This window comes from Phascolarctos cinereus, unplaced genomic scaffold (assembly GCF_003287225.1).
Source record: "Phascolarctos cinereus isolate Bilbo 61053 unplaced genomic scaffold, phaCin_HiC Scaffold_4;HRSCAF=312, whole genome shotgun sequence".
Taxonomy (NCBI): domain Eukaryota; kingdom Metazoa; phylum Chordata; class Mammalia; order Diprotodontia; family Phascolarctidae; genus Phascolarctos; species Phascolarctos cinereus.
In genome coordinates this window covers 356,264,640-356,284,508 of record NW_027555847.1, presented here as the reverse complement: position 1 = coordinate 356,284,508, position 19,869 = coordinate 356,264,640, and the positions used below count along the sequence as shown (strand labels likewise).

The following is a 19,869-nucleotide window of genomic DNA, read 5'->3' as shown; positions in this document are numbered from 1 at the left end:
CAAAACAAATTATTTTTACAAAATGTTTTTAAAAGAAAAAGCTGACATATGTAAATCCTAATTACTCCAGCAAACCATTTGACTCACACTATATGTAAAATACTTTCATTCTTTGAAAAATACATACCACAACACAATAATAATGCAAAACTCTTTATATGGCACCTATGTGTTGGCTCTTTAATTGTTGAGAAATCATAATGATCTCATATGGCCCTGACAGTTCTACTATGCAAAGGTACAGTGTATTTTCAAATACATTTAGCAAACAAATGTTTCTACATCCCCCACCATGCTTGTCCTATAAGAATATTACCTCCTGCAGCTATAACAGCATCTGCCCATCGAACAGTCTCTTCATCATATTCTCTCCTCTTCACTAAACGAACTTCAATTCCCTCATTCCTAAGCAGTACAAGAAAGGAACAAAATCTTACTCTAATTATTATGTATTTCATTGCTTCAAATTTTCCAGAATAAAACACAAAATAGTAAGACTGAAAAGTCTTATTTTAACTATTAACTAAGGTTTAGGGATCAAAGCGACTTCCTTTACCAACCAAAAAACTTATACCAAAACTGAACAGCTTGATTTCTGGCGTGTTAAGTAAAAGGAAATCAACAGAAAGCTTACACTTAAGGGAGGAAACAAAAAGCATAAAACTTGATCAGCGGTCACTGAATTTCAGTATGGAATGCTATTATGCTGCTGTTTCAAATTACAAACATATAACTTCATTTATCCATGTTGCTAAATCCTAAATTTCCAGTGATTTTTACATCACTTACATTCATATCCAACAGATTACTTAAGGTGCTGTACAATCAGAATGGTTATTTATCACCATAAACTTTTCATAAGAATATTCTTCTTCCTTAATTTACAGATAGTTTTTTAAAGGAAAAAAAATTTGAGTTTTTCCTTTTTAATATTTTTAAATGGCAACATTAATGCTACTAACTTTTTAAAAAGCTTACAAATCTAGCCTCTGAATTTCCAACTGCCATCTGTGTTATAACTCCTCTGGTTGCTGACCTTAAAGGACTAGACTAGGGTTAGTATTATGCAGTGAAAGGAGTACTGTACTAGATTTAAAGTCATAGAACTTGAGTTCAAATTCTGTTTCTATAACTGACTACCTGGGTGACACTGGATAAGCCCCTTAACTTCTCTGGGACCCAGGTTTGGTAACTTAATACATAAATGTTTGAAGCCCATGAGCCAAAAGTTTATCCAAGTTTTTCAGAAATCTTACCGTAAACTATCCAGAATATGTTCCACATTCTTGGTATGAATATGATGCCGCTCAAGTAATCCATTGTAGCTGGATCCTTTTAGTGCAAGCTATAGGAAAAATAAATTACCCATTATAGTATTAGAAGAAAAATGTCTAAAAACAATCCAGGTACAATATAAAACTTTTTATTTACCACAATAAAGTCAAATTCATCTGGGGGAGGGCAGTGAGAGTAGAAATTATGATTGCCCATAAAGCTGCATTTAATAAATTAAAATTTGTATACCCTATACTAAGATAAAGTCAAAATGGGTATATGATTTAGATATAAAGACTGAGACTATAAGCAAACTAGGAGAGCAACAAATAGTTTACCTATCAGATCTACGGAAAAGAGAAGAATATATGACCAAACAAGAGATAGGGAACATTATGAAATGCAACATGGATAATTTTGATTACATTAAATTGAAAAGTTTTTGCAACCAAAGCCAATGCAACCAAGATTAGAAGGGAAGCAGAAAACTGGGAAAGAATTTTTACAACCAGTGTCTCTGATAAAGGCCTCATATTTCCAAAATATAGAGAGAACTAAGTCACATGTATAATAAGAATACAAGTCATTCCCCAACTGATAAATGGTCAAGGATATGAACAGGCAGTTCTCAGAGGAAGAAACTAAAGACATATGGAAAAAAAAAGCTCTAAATCACTATCGATTAGAGAAAGGCAAATCAAAACAACTCTGAGGTACATCACATCTATCAGATTGGCCAACATGAGAAAACAGGATAATGATAAAGGTTGGAGAAGATGTGGGAAAATTGGAACACTAATGCATTGTTGGTGTTGTAGTGAACTGATCCAGCCATGCTGGAGAATAATTTGGAACTATGCCCAAAGGGCTATAAAATTGTGCATATCCTTTGAACCAGCAAGACCACTTCTATGTCTGTATCCCAAAGAGATCATAAAAACAGGAAAAGGACCCACATGTACAAAAATATTTATAGCAGCTCTTTCTGAGGTGGCCAAGAACTGGAAATTGAGGGGATGCCCATCAATTGGGGAATGGCTGAAGAAGTTGTGGTATATGAATGTAATGGAATACTATTATGCTATAAGAAATGATGAGCAGGGAGACTTCAGAAAAACCTGGAAAGATTTATATGAACTGATGTCAAGTGAAACGAGCAGAACCAGAAGAACGTTATAAACAGTACAGCCACAATGTGTGATGACAGACTTTGATAGATGTGGCTCTTCTAAGCAATGTAAGGATCTAAGACAACTCCAAAAGACTCATGATGGAAAATGCTATCCACGTCCGGAGAAAGAACTACGGAGTCTGAATGTAGATGGAAGCATACTTTTTGCTCCCCTTTTGTTGTGTTGTTTTTTATTGCTTCATTCTCATGGTTCCTCCCATCAGTTCTAATTCTTATTTACATCATGACTAATGGGAAAACATGCTTACAGCCTATATCAGAGATTGTTCTCCGTCTTGGGAAGGGGAGAAGAGGAGAAGGAGGAGAAAATTTAAAATTCAAATCTTATAGAAGTGAATGTTGAAAACTAAAAACAAATTGTTAAAAGAAATTAAAATTTGGTTTTAATACAAAGTTGACATTTACTTCCAACTATAACTCTGAACAATAGCAACCACAAAATCTCATAACTAAGACAAACATGGATACCTAAATTCTAGAAGTAGCTTGTCTATTTTCTTGCTTATTTCCCCCCTCCATTTTTGCCGTTGCTATGTACGGTCCAAAAGTCACTGACAAGTATATGTTATGAAAAGTACATGAAACTGGCTTAACTAGAGGCTAAAGATAAATTTCTCAAGTAATACTATAGGACACATGGTATTGTTTATATAATTATGTTGTAATAATTTACACTATACCATTAATTATTTAGGCTATTAATTAGTATAGCACTATTTTGGGGAATATTTTAAGATTTAAAATGAAGTATTAATATACATTAGAAGAATAATTGTAACACTAAAAGATGATAGCACTCAAAGCTAAAAGGGACCTTAGAGATCACCTCATTCAGCCTCCTGATTCTTTTACATGAGGAAACTGATACTAAGAAGTTTAAAGACTTGACCACAGTTCCACCAGTAAGCAAGCAGCAGAGCAAGCAAGGTCAAATGCATTATTCTGTTTAAAATTTACAGCTATCTCTAAAAACTAAGGAATGAAAGACATCTTTAATCATGGTAAAAGACTCCATTTTATTAATATGTTCACCTTGATCACCTGCTGAATTTTCAAACATGCCCTAATCCTACTTCCTGCTTTCAAATTCCTGTCACAATTTGCTTAAGAGCAAAATGTCACTTTTTCTAGTCCTTTAACTGATGGCAATAAGATTTTTAAAGTCATCAGAATTAGATATCTTTAACAATGTCTTGCAAATAAAGACAGATTTTTCAAGGAAATTAGTGCTTTTTAGAAGTACAGAGGCCATGACTCATCAGATGAGTCAAAAAATAATGAACAGGTATTACTTGACATTTATGTAGTGCTTTTAAACTTTATAAGGCACTTTATACATATTATCTCATTAGATCCTTACAACAGCCTGAGAGGAATCCCTATTTTGCAGATAATGAAAATGAAATTTAGAGAGGTTAAAATAGCTATTCCAGGGGCAGCTAGGTAGCACAGTGAATAGAGCACCAGCCCTGTAGTTAGGAAGACCTGATTTCAAATCCGGCCTCAAACACATAATACTTCTTAGCTGTGTGACTCTGGGCAGGTCACTTAACCCCAACTGCCTCACTAAAAAATTAAAATAAAATAAAATACTTAAAATAGCTATTCCACTAGCAACTGTAGGAAGTAATATTTAAACCAGAGTCTCTTGACTCCAAATCTGGTGCTCTTTGCATTACATCACAATATCTTACCACAGTGTTTAGTTTTAGGTTTCATTGTATCCAAATACAGGTCAAATATCAATTAGCAAGAATGCACTTATTAATTGACTCCTAAAGTTCTTTTCAATGCTGAAATTCTTTGCCGTCATCAAGAACACAGTGCAAAACATAGGGTGAATCCTGTGACTGAACACTTTTTTCACTTAATACAGAAAAATAAAAAGAAATCATCTAGAATGAGATTAGCAAATTATTTCCATATGGTAGAAATTGCAGCAGAGATAACACAGTAATGGCCAAACTGCTGTTATCAATGCCTAACTGTAGACTAATTGAATTGTGAATTAACTATGTGACTTAGATCTGCTGAAACTTTCACCTTTAATGTATCAATCAACATTTATTAAGCGCCTACTATGTTCCAGTCACTGTACTTTATAAATGCTGGATAAAGATTCTTCAAAGCAAAAACAATAAAGACAGGTGACTGCAAACCACCATCTTAAGTTATCCAAATTAATGTCTTCCTTAGCACAGATAAAATGACTATATTTCTATCATGATGCTCCTTTGACACTATCCCAGTACAAATACAGTTTTCTTTTAAATCACATAAGAGATTAACTCTTTAAGGACCAAGGCACTTTAAAAAAAATTTTTAACCAATTTTTGACTGGAATTTTTCTAAAAAGATTATTAAATATTTTTCTATCTCCTTATGGGCTTATACTAAATATAATTTAACTTTGATTTTTAAATTCTGACTCAGTGGAAAGAATCTGCAACTTTGGGCAAGTGACACTGTACTTCTCTAGTAAGTCTCAGCTTCTGTTTTCTCATCTGGAAAACAGAGTTAACTATATTTGTACTACCTACTTCAAAGAGCTGTTTTGAAGAATCATCAACCTCAATTACTATGTTACACTATCACAGTGGCTATGCTTTTTTAAAGTTCTGGTATTTACTTTGTAATAAGTTTTTGTTGTTATTAAATTAGAAGCCATCAATTCTTGTTTTGTCTATGTAAACACTATGCATGTATATGTATGCATACACATACATGCAAATAAAAACATTTCCATCTCCTAACAGCAACTATAACTGCTCCAGATTATCTTATTTCTAGCTTCTAATCTGCCCTGGGATCAGAACCTGCACAATCAAACCTTTCAGAACTGTAAAATATCCCAACAGCAACTGGTTAAGAAAAAAAGAAAATACATTTTTTCCAAGAGTGAAAACTTACAGCTGTACCACTTAATGAAAATAGCTAAAAGTTCAATAGCTCTTGACATGAACTTCATGTTTGTAGATTTTTCCAGTTGTAGAATCAAATAAATAAAAAAGGTGACTCTGAATGGACTTGGTGCACTTAATGATATTATGTCCGAAATACTCTAAAATCTGTTGTTTTCCTTTAACAAATTATCTTTGTTCTTGAAGAAAACCTAGTTATCCACTTTGTTACTCAAATAGCAACATGCAGAGTTGAACAGTAATGTCTTTGTAAGAGTTATATAAGCAGCAAATAGACATCCTGTAAAATGACAAGTACTTTGTTTCCAGCACATAAAGAGAATTCAAAGAGTTTATGGATGATGATAAATGGTCATGGAGACGGTAAATGACTAATCTATTGCCTGAGTAGAAGTTAGATACTTAGAATGCTCATTATAAATTTAATAAATTACTAAATGATGAAGTAAATGGTACTTTTTTAGTAACCTAAAAAGTTAATGACTTCTAACATAATATTTAGTTTAAGTAGCAAGTTACTCAGCCAGAATGATCAGGCTCAATGTACTAAATTCTAAAAATATCTATTTATATTTTATTTTCCAGTTGTCCTTCCTTTTAACTGGACCTGCTAGGAAAAGGGAAAGGAAGAAAATACTGCAATGGGTAATGTTCACTGATGGTTTTTTTAATCAAATCAATTTAAATTCTTTTTTTTTTGAGGTTTTTTTTTTAATTAATTTATTTTGATTTATCAACAATCACTTCCATATGCTTTTGAGTTTTAAATTTTTCTCCCCCTCCCTCCTTACCACCCTCCCTAAGATGGCGCACAATCTGATATAGGCTATACATATACATTCCTATTAAAAATATTTTCACATTAGTGATGTTGTAAGAATTAGAACCAATAGGAGGAAACATCAGAAAGAGGAAACAAAACACAACAGGAAAAAAAAAACAGCAAACAGTATGCTTCCATCTGCATTCAAATTCCATAGTTCTTTCTTTAGATGTAGATAGCATTTTCCATTACAAGGCCTGTGAAGATGTCTTAGATCTTTGTATTGCTGAGAAGGGTTAAGTTTATCAACGTCAGTCATCGCACAACGTGGCTGTTAGTGTGTACAATGTTCTCTTGGTTCTGCTCACTTCACTCAGCATCAGACCATACAAGTCTTTCCAGGTTTTGTTTTGTTTTTTTAAATAAACCTGTTCATCAGTTCTTATAGCACAATAGTGTTCCATTACATTCATATACTACAACTTGTTCAGCCATTCCCCAATTGATGGGCATCCTCTCAATTTCCAATTCTTTGCCACCACAAAAAGAGCTGCTATGAATATTTTTGTACATGTGGGTCCTTTTCCCATCTGCATGATCTCTTTGGGATATAGCCCTAGAAGTGCTATTACTGGGTCAAAGGGTATAGACATTTTGATAGCCTTTGGGCATAGTCCCAAAATTGCTCTCCAAAATGGTTGGAACATTTCATAACTCCAACAATGCATTAGTGCTCCAATTGTCCCACATCTTCTCCAACATTTATAATTTTCTTGTTTTGTCATCTTGGGCAATCTGATAAGTGTGATGTGGTACCTCAGAATTGTTTTGATTTGCATTTCTCTAATCAATAGTGATTTCCAGCATTTTTTCATATGACTATAGATGGTTTTAATTTCTCCATCTGAGAACTGCCTGTTCATATTCTCTGACCATTTATCAATTGGGGAATGACCTGTACTCTTATAAATTTGACTTAATTCTCTATATATTTTAGAAATGAGGCCCTTCTCAGAGAGACTGGTTGTAAAAATTTTCCCAATTTTCTACTTTCCTTCTAATCTTGGTTGCATTGGCTTTGTGCAAAAACTTTTCAACTTAACGTAATCAAAGTTATCTGTTCTGAAAAATATGGAACACTTCACGAATTTGCATGTCATCCTTGCACAGGGGCCATGCTAATCTTCTCTGTATTGTTCCAATTTTAGTTATGTGCTGCCGAAGCAAAGCACCAATTTAAATTCTTAAATCTGTACTTCCCTACCATATGCCCAATAGAAATCAGGCATCACTCTTACCTGCCATGGTACTCAAAGAATGTAACAAGTCCTAAAGGAAGGCCTTAAACCCATGAGATAAATCAGGAAAGCCTTGGATCACCTGAAGTTAGATCACTTTTGTGAATGAGATGTTTCTAGGTCAAGATTTATTCATTCTAACCTGGAACTGAGTCTTTTTTTTCCCCCCTTCCTCTGGGGAGCTTTCTGTGAGTGGGGAGGGGAAACTCACTTAGTTGACACCAAGGCTGCTAAGTTTGCCGACAGAAACAAAGACACTGATAGCTCACAAAACCATTTCTCAAAAGTATTCCATCTTCCCAATGAAAAGAATATGGTCTTTACCAACTACTTTCCTTTAATTTTCAGTATTGGGAAGCAAGGCTTTCAGTTTGAAGCAAGGTTGGCCTTAACTGTATGAAATAATTTAAGGGGCTCCCAAACCTCATCACCAACCTTCCCCTACACTGACTATTGGCATTAAGCAGCAATCCTTTATATCCTAAAGGTTACACAGGTTTTCAAGAATCACCTATTAATGTAGAAATCTATCTTACCATACAGAAAAGTAGGAGAGGAAGGGGATAAGGAAAAGGGGAAAGGGATGGCTGATAGAAAGTAGGGCAGAATGGGGGAGGTAAAAGTCAGAAGCAAAAACACTTTTCAGAACAGACAGGGTGAAAGGAGAGAGGGAGTAGGATAAACAGGAGAAAAATAGTATGGAAGGAAATACATAGCTGGTAATTATAACTGTGAAAAAACTTTTATAGCAAGTTTTCCTATTTAAGACCTCATTTCTAAAATATATAGAAAACAGTCAAATTTACAGAAATAAGAGTAATTCTTCAGCTGATAAATGGTTAAAGGATATGAACAGGCAGTTTTCAAAGTATCACAGCTATCTATAGTCATATGAAAAAATGCTCTAAATCACTATTAGAAAAATGTAAATTAAGACAACTCTGAGCTACCACCACACACCTGTCAGATTGCCTGATATGACAGAGAAGTAAAATGACAAATATTGGAGGGGATGTGGGAAAATTAAAACACTAATGCACTGTTAGTGAAGTTGTATACTGATCCAACCATTCTGTTGGTTTTTTGGTTTTTGGCAGGGCTAGGCAATGGGGTTAAGTGACTTGTCCAAGGTCACACAGCTAGTGTTATGTGTCTGAGGCCACATTTGAACTCAGGTCCTTCTGATCCAGGGCTGACGTTCTATTCACTGCGCCACCTAGCTGCCCCTTGATCCAACCATTCTGGAGAGCAATTTGGAAATATGTCCAAAGGGCTATAAAATGCTGCCTATACCCTTTGATCAAGCAATATCACTAGTAGGTCTGTATACTGAAAAGATTTTTTAAAAAGGGGGGGAGAAAGGGGAGGAGGACCTATATGTACAAAAATATTTATAGCAGCTCTTTTAGTGGTAGCAAAGAACTGGAAATTGAGGGGAAGTCCATTAATTGGGGAATGGATGAACAAGTTGTTGAATATGATTGTAATGGAACACTATCGTGCTATAAGAAATGATGAGTAGGATGCTCTCAGAAAAACCTGCAAAGATTTACATGAACTGATGCAAAGTGAAATAAACAAAACCAGAACACTGTACACAGTAAAAAACAATACTGTATGATGATCAACTATGAATGACTTAGCTATTCTCAGCAATACAATGATACAAGAAAATTTTGTAGGACTTTTGATAACAGGTGCTGTACATCTCCAGAGAAAGAACTGGCGGAGTCTGAAGGCAAATCAAAGATACTTTTTCTTTTTTTTCTTTTTGCTTTTTTGGCTGTATATTCTTTCACAGCATGAATTACATGGAAATGCATTTTGCATGATTGATTGTACACTGTGTAGCCTATGTCAAATTTCTAACCTTCTCAATGAGGGTGGAAAAGGAGTGAGATAATCTGGAATTCAAAATTTGAAAAAAGAATGTTAAAACTGTTTTTACACATAATTGGGAAAAGTAAAACATTAACTTTTTTTAAAAATCACCTACTAAAATGCAGATAGATGCCTAGAGGGGGTAACTTCTTAAATTTAAGTCAACTAATACATTGGTAAGTACTATTTAAGTGTAAGGCTCTGGGAAATTTAAAAACAAAATCTTAAATAGTTCAGAAGGCATGAAGAAGATACACAGGATTTAGAATGTTGATAAGAGATACAACAGTGATAGTGAATGTTGCCTATTGCTAGCTGGGTCTATATTGAAGCTAAATACAAACACACTCACTGTACAGCATAATTAGTGTGAGAAGCTCCAAAAATGGAGCCACAATATATCCATTCTGTTGCACTAAGAACAATAGACAACAAAGAACTGACCTTTAACCTGGGTCCAAAGAACACAAGCTTCCATGTTACCCAAGGAAATGGCAGTAATCAGTGTGTCTAATGAATGAGAGCACTCTACCACTAAAACAACTGCTAAATAACTGTTAGTCATTTAATCTCCAAACTAATTTTGGGAATACATAATCAAATATTCTAATTCTGAAATAAGACTTTCTTCAGTTTCACAAAAATTTAAATCATGTTTAACATGAAGGGTTTGACCATGAGAAATACATAATGTATGTAAATTTATGGTTTCTAAATGCCACATACCTTGTTTAAAAGACCTATTTATATTATACCTATAATCATATGCGTATGTAACCCATAGGTCCAGGGCTATAATAGATGACATCTGATCTACAGGGCTGTCTCAGAAAAGCAGTATTTTCCTTGGCTTATTATGCTCCTATACCACTTACCCTGAGCAATCTCCCAATATGTCCTAATCAAGTTTTCCACAAATATGGTTAACAGGATTCCCAGCTCCAGTACCAACATTCAAGATAACAATGAATATCAGATAAAGGGCAGCTTGTATTTCATGCTACAGAGACATTACAAAAGAGAACTCACAAGAACCCATAAAGATAAAGATAACATAAAGCACTCACAGTTAGCTAACAATCAAATAATGCAATTCTCCTTATTCCCAAGCAGGTTCCTGGCTGCTAAATAAGATCCCTCCCACCGCTGGACCGTGGTCTGAATCACTCATGGGACGCTCAAGCAGCTACCCCAAGACATGGCTTTAGTCTCTTTTTTGTTGTTGTTGTTGGGGTTTTGTTGGGAGAAGGGCTGTTGATTTGGGAGAGGGTGGAAAGATCATCCACTCCTCTCCCCAAGAAGCATTCTCTTTACAAACCCCAGTCTTGATGAATCCCTCAAAGAGGGCATTACCCAAGAAACCACCTTCTCTTCTGTCATTACAAAACTATCCTTGGACACTATCTTTTGGGACAATCACAAATATACCTCTGCCACATGTAGGCTACATGAGGGCAGGTGGAAAGTAAAATCCCCCTCTCATCAGCTATATTTTCTCTGCAGGTTTTCTCTTACAGGCCAGCAGTAGAAAAGGCTACTCTGATCGTAGTTAATCCTCCAGAACCCTAGCCCAAGAGGCACTCCAAACTACCCAGTTCATCCTAGGGCAGTCCCAATGGCTGAGGTCCAATCTTATGATGGCATTTGTTTCAACAAGGTACTATTGGGCATATGTACTCAACAGGTAGAAGCAGGAATAATCAAAAGTCTAAACCAGTGGTTCTCAAACATGGTCTCAGGACCCTTTACACTCTTAAAATATTTTGAGGATTCCAAAGAGGTTTTATTTACGTAGAATATATCTACTGTATTTACTCTATTAGAAATTAAAACTAATTTTTAAAACATTTATTTTAAAATGATAAAAAATAAGCCATTAGTTAACGTAAATATCAAATGAAAACCAATTTTTCCAAAGCAAAAAAAATTACTAAGAAAGTGATAATGTTTTACATATTTTTACCAATCTCTTTAATGTGTGGCTTAATAGAAGATAGCTGGATTTTCATATCTGCCTCTACAGTCAATCTGTTGAGATATGTCGTTTTAGTTGAATTATATGAAGAAAATCAAGCTTCACAAAGATGAGTAGTTGGAAACAGGAAGAGTATTTTTAAAAATTTATTTAATTTTCAACATTCACTTCCACAAGATCTTGAGTTCCAAATTTTCTCCCCATCTCTCCCATCCCCCACCCCCAAGATGGCATGCTTCTGAATACCCCTTACTCTGACCTGCCCTCCCTTCTGTCACTCCCCCTCTTCGTTAATCTCCTCCCCCTTCTATTTTCCTGCAGGGCAGGGGAGATTTCTATACCCCACTGCCTGCATATCTTATTTCCCAGCTGCATATAAAAACAATTTTTAATATTTGTTTTTAAAACTTTGGGTTCCAAATTCTCTCCCTTCCTCCCTGCCCACCCACCCACCCTCACTGAGAAGACAACTCGATACAGGTTATACACATGTAGCCATGCAAAACCCTTCCATAACAGCCATGTTGTGAAAAACTGACTATATTTTCCTTCATCCTATCCCACCCTCCATTTATTCTATTCTCTCCTTTGATCCTGTCCCTCCTCAAAAGTGTTTGCTTCCAATTACCCCCTCCCTCAATCTGTCCTCCCTTCTATCAACTCCCCTTCTCTTATCCCCTTCTCCCCTATTTTCCTGTAGGGTAAGACAGATTTCCATACCCAAATGAGTGTGTATGTTATTCTCTCCTTAAGCCAAATCCAATGAGAGTAAGATTCATTCATTCCCTCTCACCTCTTCCCTCTTCCCCTCCATGGTAAAAGCTTTTTCTTCTCTCTCTTATGTAAGATAATTTAACCCCTTTCTCTTTCTCCCTGTACAATCCTCTCACCCCTTTTTTTTTAATATCATCCCTTCATATTCAACTCACCCTGTGCCCTCTGTCTATATATATTCCCTTCCAACTACCCTAATACTGAGAAAGGTCTCATGAAGTTACAAATATCATCTTTCCATGTAGGAATGTAAACAGTTCAACTTTAATAAGTCTCTTATGATTTCTCTTTCCTGTTTACCTTTTCATGCTTCTCTTGAGTCTTGCATTTGAAAGCCAAATTTTCTATTCAGCTCTGGTCTTTTCATCAAGAATGCTTGAAAGTCCTCTATTTCATTGAATCAATTTTCACTGATTTTTCCCCTGAAGGATTATACTCAGTTTTGCTGGGTAGGTGATTCTTGGTTTTAATCCTATCTCCTTTGACCTCTGGAATATTATATTCCAAGCTCTCCAATCCCTTAATGTAGAAGCTGCAAAATCTTGTGTTATCCTGATTGTATTTCCACAATACTTGATTTGTTTCTTCCTGGCTGCTTGCCGTATTTTCTCCTTGACCAAACTTTGGAATTTGACTACAATATTCCTAGGAGTTTTCCTTTAGAAAAGGATCTCTTTTAGGAGCTGATCGGTGGATTCTTTCAATTTCTATTTTACCCTCTGGTTCTAAAATATCAGGGCAGTTTTCCTTGATAATTTCTTGAAATATGATGTATAGGCTATTTTTTTTTTGATCATGGCTTTCAGGTAGTCCAATAATTTTTAAGTTATCTCTCCTGGATCCATTTTCCAGGTCAGTTCTTTTTCCAATGAGATATTTCACATTGTCTTCTATTTTTTCATTCTTTTGATTTTGTTTCATAATGTCTTGATTTAGCATAAAGTCATTAGCTTCCATTTGCTCCATTCTAATTTTTACGGAATTATTTTCTTCAGTGAGCTTCTGGACTTTCTTTTACATTTGGCCAATTCTGCTTCTGAAGGCATTTTTCTCATTGACTTTTTGGACCTCTTTTGCCATTTGGGTTAGTCTATTTTTCAAGGTGTTATTTTCTTCAGTATTTTTTTGGGTCTCCTTTAGCAAGCTGTTGACTTGTTTTTCATGATTTTCTTGCAACATTACTGCTTCTCTTCCCAATTTTTCCTCTACTTCTCTTATCTGCTTTTTCAAAATCCTTTTTGAGCTGTTCCATGCCCTGAGACTGATTCATATTTTTTCTTGGAGCCTTTGGATGTAGGAGTTTGACTTTGTTGTCTTCTTCTAGTTGTCTTTCTTTGTCATCAAAGAAAGATTCTGTGGTCTGATTTTTTTTTTGTGCTGTTTGCTCATGTTCCCAGCCAATTACTTGAGTTTTAAATTCTTTGCTAAGGTAGGGGTCTGCTTCCAGTGTGCAGAGTGTACTGTCCCAAACTTTGGGGGTTTTTGTGCAGCTGTTTTCAGGGATACTTCTAGGGACCTGTGAATTTTCAGTTCTTCCAAGGTTCCTGGCCTGGGCTCTTTTCTGCCTTGGAACTATGAGGAGGATTCCTTTTTCCACCGTGGCCACAAGCTCCACCATGCCAGCATTCCTAATTGCCCCAGGACCACCACCCAGAACTTCGACCCAGACCCAAGCACTGGAAAGGCAAGAGAATCCTGCCTCAGCACCAGCAAAGAGATCCCTGCAATCCTCCTCTGATTAGCCACCAAATTCCCTCTCAATCTGTGGGCCAAGAGCTCTGGAAGCAGCTGGCGCCCTCGGGCTGCACTGGGACTAGGGCTGGGATCAAGCTCCTCTCTCCCGGAGGTTACAGACTTTTCCTACTGACCTTCTAAGCTGTCTTTGGCATTTGTAGGTTGAGAAGTCTGAAAACTGCCACAGCTCCCTTTGGTTTAGTCCCTGGAGACCCGATTCAGGTTCACTGAGGCCCCATCTTCACCTGCATGGTCCATGCTGAACTGTACTCCTCTCCCAGCCGGGAGCAACAGACCTTTCTAATCAACCATCCAGATTGTCTTGGGTTAGAAATCTGTTTCTGCTATTCTAGAATTTGTTTAGAGCCATATTTTACAAGTATTTGGAGGGGTTTTGGGGAGAGCTCAAGCAGGTCACTGCTTTTAATCCACCATCCTGCTCTGCCCAGGAAGTGTTATCTCAATAGGCAAATAATATCTTAGTATTATTATGAAATTAGTTTTCACCTCATGGACCCCCTGAAAGGATCTTAGGGGGTCCACAAACCACACTCTGAGAATCACTGCTATAAAGGCTCACCTCCCATTTAACTCAAACTGATCCAAGAGAACTTCCCTGATCAACTGCTCTTAAATAAACAAATTACAATAATGGTTTCATTAGGCATGACTGCATCCTTTACTTGAATGTCCTGTATTCCCAACACAAGTAAGTCCCTGATGATTCTGAAAAAACAGCAAATATTACAAGGCAATTTGGCTGTATGACAAAGTCAAATGCATCAAATTAGACTTCTACAATCTAAACTGGCATACTCTCCCATTTCAAGGGGCCTAAGGAAATTAGTAGAGTGGAGATCTATGGAAAATCATGTTCACCAGCCTACTGACTAAAAAAAAAAAAGGAACGGGGAAGGCTAATCTACATAACTAAGAGGAAGGAGAAAGATGAATGTACAAGAGAGAATAATAATCTCACATTTATATAGTATTTTGTTTACAAAACATTTTCCTCACAACAGTTTTAAGGTAGATAAAAGAATATTGTCCCCATTTTAAGATGGAAAAGTAGACAGAGAGACTACGCAACTTGCTCAGTCATACAATTAGTAAAGTATCTAATCCTACCTCCAATCAATATCTTCTAAGTCTTTAGGTAGGAATGAAAAAGCCTAGTTCATGTTATCTATAACTACTAGATTAAGAATCTGTTAATGTTCTTTTTTTATTTTAACCCTCTTATTTTATTTCCAAGTAGTTCCTAAGAATAAAAAACTTTAGGATGTCTTTTTAAAACAGGCTTTATTTCAAAGACAGCAGAGTAGGAGAGATTTTCAGGAAAGCTCTGAATTGAGCCTCAAAGGACCAAAGTGAGTAGTTCAGCACAGAAAATAAACAGGTCAGCCACCCTAGTTGACCTCAAGAAAAAAAAACAAACAGAGACTATAGAAAACCACCTTGTCTCTAGGAATATAATACCCACAAAAAACATGGAAGGATCTCAGCATGTAATGGTCTTCTTCACACTCTCCCTCTCCAGATTTGTATTTTTGGAAGTGACCTAATGGAAACAACTAGGAAATGACATATATTTTTAAATTATATTAGGCATTTCTACAGGTTACTGAAGCTCTTTACCCACAGCAACAGAACTAAGCCAACAGTTAGTTGGCCATTCCCTCCACCTGCAAAAGACAGAGAACAACTCACAGCTGGGTGTCATTCCAATACTATGCCTTTTCCCTAATCTGCCAGTAAATTTTCTTCTATAGCATTATAATCTGACTTTTCTTCTCACATATATACTGGAAAAGTACACCCAAATTCAAGCCCCAAAGACAGAGACTAGAGGTGGGGGCAGAGATGGTCTTAGGTACCAAGTCTTTTGTTCAAACCTAGTGAAAATTGGCCCCCAGAGTGCCTCTTGTGGTCCTGTCAGAGTTGATTGTGTGCAGCAGACACACCCCCTTCCACTGGTCAGTATTCCAGGCCTGGTAACGGTCACAGTGAGTCCTTTTTTATCCTGGAACAGAAATGATAATGCCAAACAAGCTCTGTCGATCTGCTTATTTAACACATATACTTTGCCCAGTCCTGATCTCCAGCCAGGGCATCATTCCAATCCACCTAAATTATACTACTGCCCTTATCCTATACTAAATGAGATGGAGACTGAGAACCAGTACAAAAAGCTACTAGTTTAATATGAACAACCAAGAGATACTTGAGTTACATGATTTATTTTGTACCCCAGGAATCTTACTTACAGATCTTTTTAACAAAAAACTTTGCCTATTAAAGCAGTTTCTTCAGTTTTCATTTCTATAATCTCACCTTAAAAGTTCCTAGTAGGTAATCATATTTTTAAAGAAAAATTTCTCAACGTTTTAGAAGTGTTGATAGAGGTTCAGGTGATTCTCATTCAGAAGACTAAAGATACACATATGGCCTAAGTCAAAACAATTTATTAGAGTTAATGATTTCTTTGGATGTTTCAGAAGTAATACAATTGTGTGATACAATATGAGACAACTTCCGCAAAAGCAAAGTTCAACAATTTAGGCAGAAATTTTCAAAAACAAAATCTCAGGTATGGTAGAAGAATACTGTATTTGGACTCAGAGGGCCAAGGTTGAAATCCCACATTTGTCACATAAGGCAAGTCATTTAAACTCACTGGGCCTTAGTTTGCTTCTCTGGAAGATGAAAGAGTTGAACTCTAAATATGACCTTAAGATCCAATATCACTTCTTTAGGGTCTCTTTGCTTTCTTCAAGACAAATATGAAAATTCATCCAATTCTGTTCTGGCATTTATTCTTCAAAGTTCACATTTTCTACCAACTATTTCCTTTAAAGTGATGAGGAAGAGAAAATGTGTGTTTGAATCTTTAGTATTTGGGGAAAATACTAATTATTGAAACATAATTCCCTTCATTATACTTCCCTAAGATACAGTGCCTTACTGACACACAGCACTAACTAAAGAGACAATAAAAGCATGAAATACGGAAAGCTATCTAAGAAGCTGGATAATGACACAAACATTTAGGTGCCATCAAAACAAAACTCTATCTACATTATCCAAGTTGGCAACAAAAACAATTTAGTCAAAGAGTAAGTACTTTATTACTGTTTCTAATTAACCAATAAAATACATACTTTGCTTAACACTAAAACTAAGTCCTACAAATAGGTGACTATTAAAATTTTTCTATGAAAATAACATTTCATTGAAAGATCACAAAAAAGCCAAAAAACCTCACAACTACAAAGCTGGTAGTATATGATTTAACAATAATAAAGAGAGAGTCTAAGAGTAGTTTTAGTTACCGTCCTTAATACTGGATATACCTCAGCTACCTGGCTATAGCTCAGTAAACCTCAGTCAGTCAACAAACATTTAGTAAGTGCTTACTATGTATTAGGCACTATGCTAAATGAAGGGGACACCAAGAAAGGCAAAAACATTATCTCTGTCCTCAAGGAAACGAGATTCTAATGGGAGAGATAACATACAAACAATCTCGTACATACAAGATACATAAGGAGTAAATGGGATGTAATTTCAGAGGGAAGGCACTATTATCACTAAGGGACAGGAGAGGACATGGAAAAGCTCCTTGATACATGTTGAGGGAGTTGGAAAGGATAATGTTCAATCTCTCTTAGCACTTATTTTAGAGCTTAGTTCCATTGTTTACAATTTCTTAATGCATCTAGATTCTTTCTGTATCTGAAGACCTCACAATTCTTATCTAATTTTTCTGCACTTTAGCCCTCTCCTTTTGAATGTATTAATAATATTCAAAATATCTTTTTTTCCTTTTGCAATGCAAAAAAAAGGCATTATAATGACAGGTGCCTTAAAAGCAGATCAACAGAGCTTGTTTGGCATTATCATTTCTGTTCCAGGATAAAAAAGGACTCACTGTGACCGTTACCAGGCCTGGAATACTGACCAGTGGAAGGGGGTGTGTCTGCTGCACACAATCAACTCTGACAGGACCACAAGAGGCACTCTGGGGGCCAATTTTCACTAGGTTTGAACAAAAGACTTGGTACCTAAGACCATCTCTGCCCCCACCTCTAGTCTCTGTCTTTGGGGCTTGAATTTGGGTGTACTTTTCGAGTTCCTCATTTGCTCACTGCCCTCAAGCAAAATAGGGTAAGTAAGTAGTAAGAACTCTTCAAAGTTTGCAAAGCACTCAGCAAAGACTATCTCATCGGATCCACACAGACACTGGTGAGCTAACAGGTTCTAACATTAGAATGTAGAAGAGTTAAAAAGTGAGCCTTAGGTAGATAAGGATCATATATTTCACCTCTCTCCAACACACACACACACACGCACACACACGCACACGCACACACACACAGAGCAATGAGCCTTTCTCCAACACAACAGAGAATGAATACTAAGCTCTGTCAACCCACACAAAAAATATATGATCAAAGAGCCTCTCTCCAATACATACACATATACGTTACATACACACACTCTCACAGAATGAGCCTCTCTCCAACACACATACACACACAAAATGATTAAAGAGCCTCTCTCAAAAACACACACATATACAGTACATACTTACACACATACACAGAATGAGCCTCTCTCCAATACACACACACACACACAATTAGAGCCCCTCTCCAATACACACAGAGTACATACACACACAAAATAAAACATAGACATACAAAATGATTAAAGAGCACCTCTCCAATACATGCACACACACTCACTCTCACAGAATGAGCCTTTCTCCAATACACACACACAAAATGATTAAAGAGCCCCTCTCTGATATGTACATATACAGTATACACACACACATACACTACACACACTCACTCTCATAGAATGACCGTCTCTCCAATACACACACGCACACAAAATAACTGAAGAGCCTCTCTCCAATACACACACACAATACACACACACACACACGCAGAATGAGCCCCTCTCCAATATACACACACACAAAATACTCTCACACAGAACGAGCCTCTCTCCAAAATACACAATACACACTCTCACATAGAATGAGCCTCTCTCCCACACACACACACGAAGAACGAGCCTCTCTCCAGTGCACACACTTTGAGGCTCCGAGGGGAGATGCAGCGTGCACGAGGAAGAGCGGGCCGGGGTGTCGGGGGGCCGGGGGGCGGAGGGGACGACGGCAGGGTCAGGGCGGGTCGGGGGTCGAGGTCGGGCTCACCAGCTGCTTCAGGTCCTCCTCCGAGAGCTCCGCGTAGCGGTACCGCTGCTGCTCGAACTCGTAGCGGGTGGTCTTGGCCACGACCACGACCCGGGCCGGGCGGAACCCGCCTGCAGGGCAGCCCCCGCCGCCGCCGCCCTCCAGCTCGCAGGCTTGGCTGTGCCGCCCGTGCCCCAGGTGCCGCCGGCCCCCGCCTCCGACGCCGCCGAGCCGCGGGCCCGCGCTCTCCGCCGGAACCCCCCCCAAGGGGCACCGCCGCGCTGTTGCGGCCGCCCGGCCCCCCGCCACGCAACGGCAGCTGCACAGCAGGAAGCCTCGGTAGCAAGTCATCGTCCGTCCGCTCGCCGGGAGCGCAGGAGCCGTTGGCGCCCCCTCCCCCCACGGCGGGAGCCCGGCCGGGGCGTGAGCTAGTCCCCGGAGCAGCAGCCGCCACCTTAACCCCGGCCGGGGAGGGGCTAAATGCAGGAGGGGGGCGGAGAGGGAGTGTGCGCGGCCCTGACCCGGGGGAGGAGGAGACGTGCCGCAACGTGACCGGGGGCGGGGCGCGGGAATGGGAAAAGACAGGGTGCGGTGGAAGGAAGCCGGAGGCGCCCGAGCATGGGCGGGCGGGGGTGCGGCGGTTTGTTTGGTTGGGGGGCCCTCAGCTACGCCTGCGCCGACTTCTCCTTATCGCGGCGCCCTTCTAGACGCACGGAGCAGCCACGCCCCTTCTCCCCCCCGCCCCCGTCTCTCCGCTCCACCTTCCCAGCCAATCCAACCTCACTGCGGCTCACTCCCACCCCGCCGAACTGGAGCAGGAAAGGAGATTGGGCAGCAGCCTGGGGGTGGG

At 38.1% G+C, this 19,869-nt stretch overlaps 1 protein-coding gene and 1 non-coding gene across 5 annotated transcripts in view; both read right to left on the bottom strand.

Moving 5' to 3' along the window:
- Positions 1-19,465, bottom strand: part of NADK2 (NAD kinase 2, mitochondrial) — a 61,318-nt gene extending 41,853 nt beyond the window's left edge. For all 4 annotated transcript variants that reach the window (XM_020995867.2, XM_020995875.2, XM_020995883.2 and 1 more), the window contains exons 1-3: positions 19,041-19,465; positions 1,257-1,345; positions 317-405 (exon numbers count right to left, since the gene is read on the bottom strand). In XM_020995867.2, the coding sequence (XP_020851526.1) occupies positions 317-405; positions 1,257-1,345; positions 19,041-19,370 (508 nt within the window). In that variant the 5' untranslated portion in view covers positions 19,371-19,465. The remainder of the gene's footprint in view (positions 1-316; positions 406-1,256; positions 1,346-19,040) is intronic.
- Positions 7,277-7,382, bottom strand: LOC144457391 (U6 spliceosomal RNA). The gene has a single exon (XR_013486694.1). It is a non-coding gene; the product is annotated as a U6 spliceosomal RNA (small nuclear RNA).
- Positions 19,466-19,869: the final 404 nt, after the last annotated feature.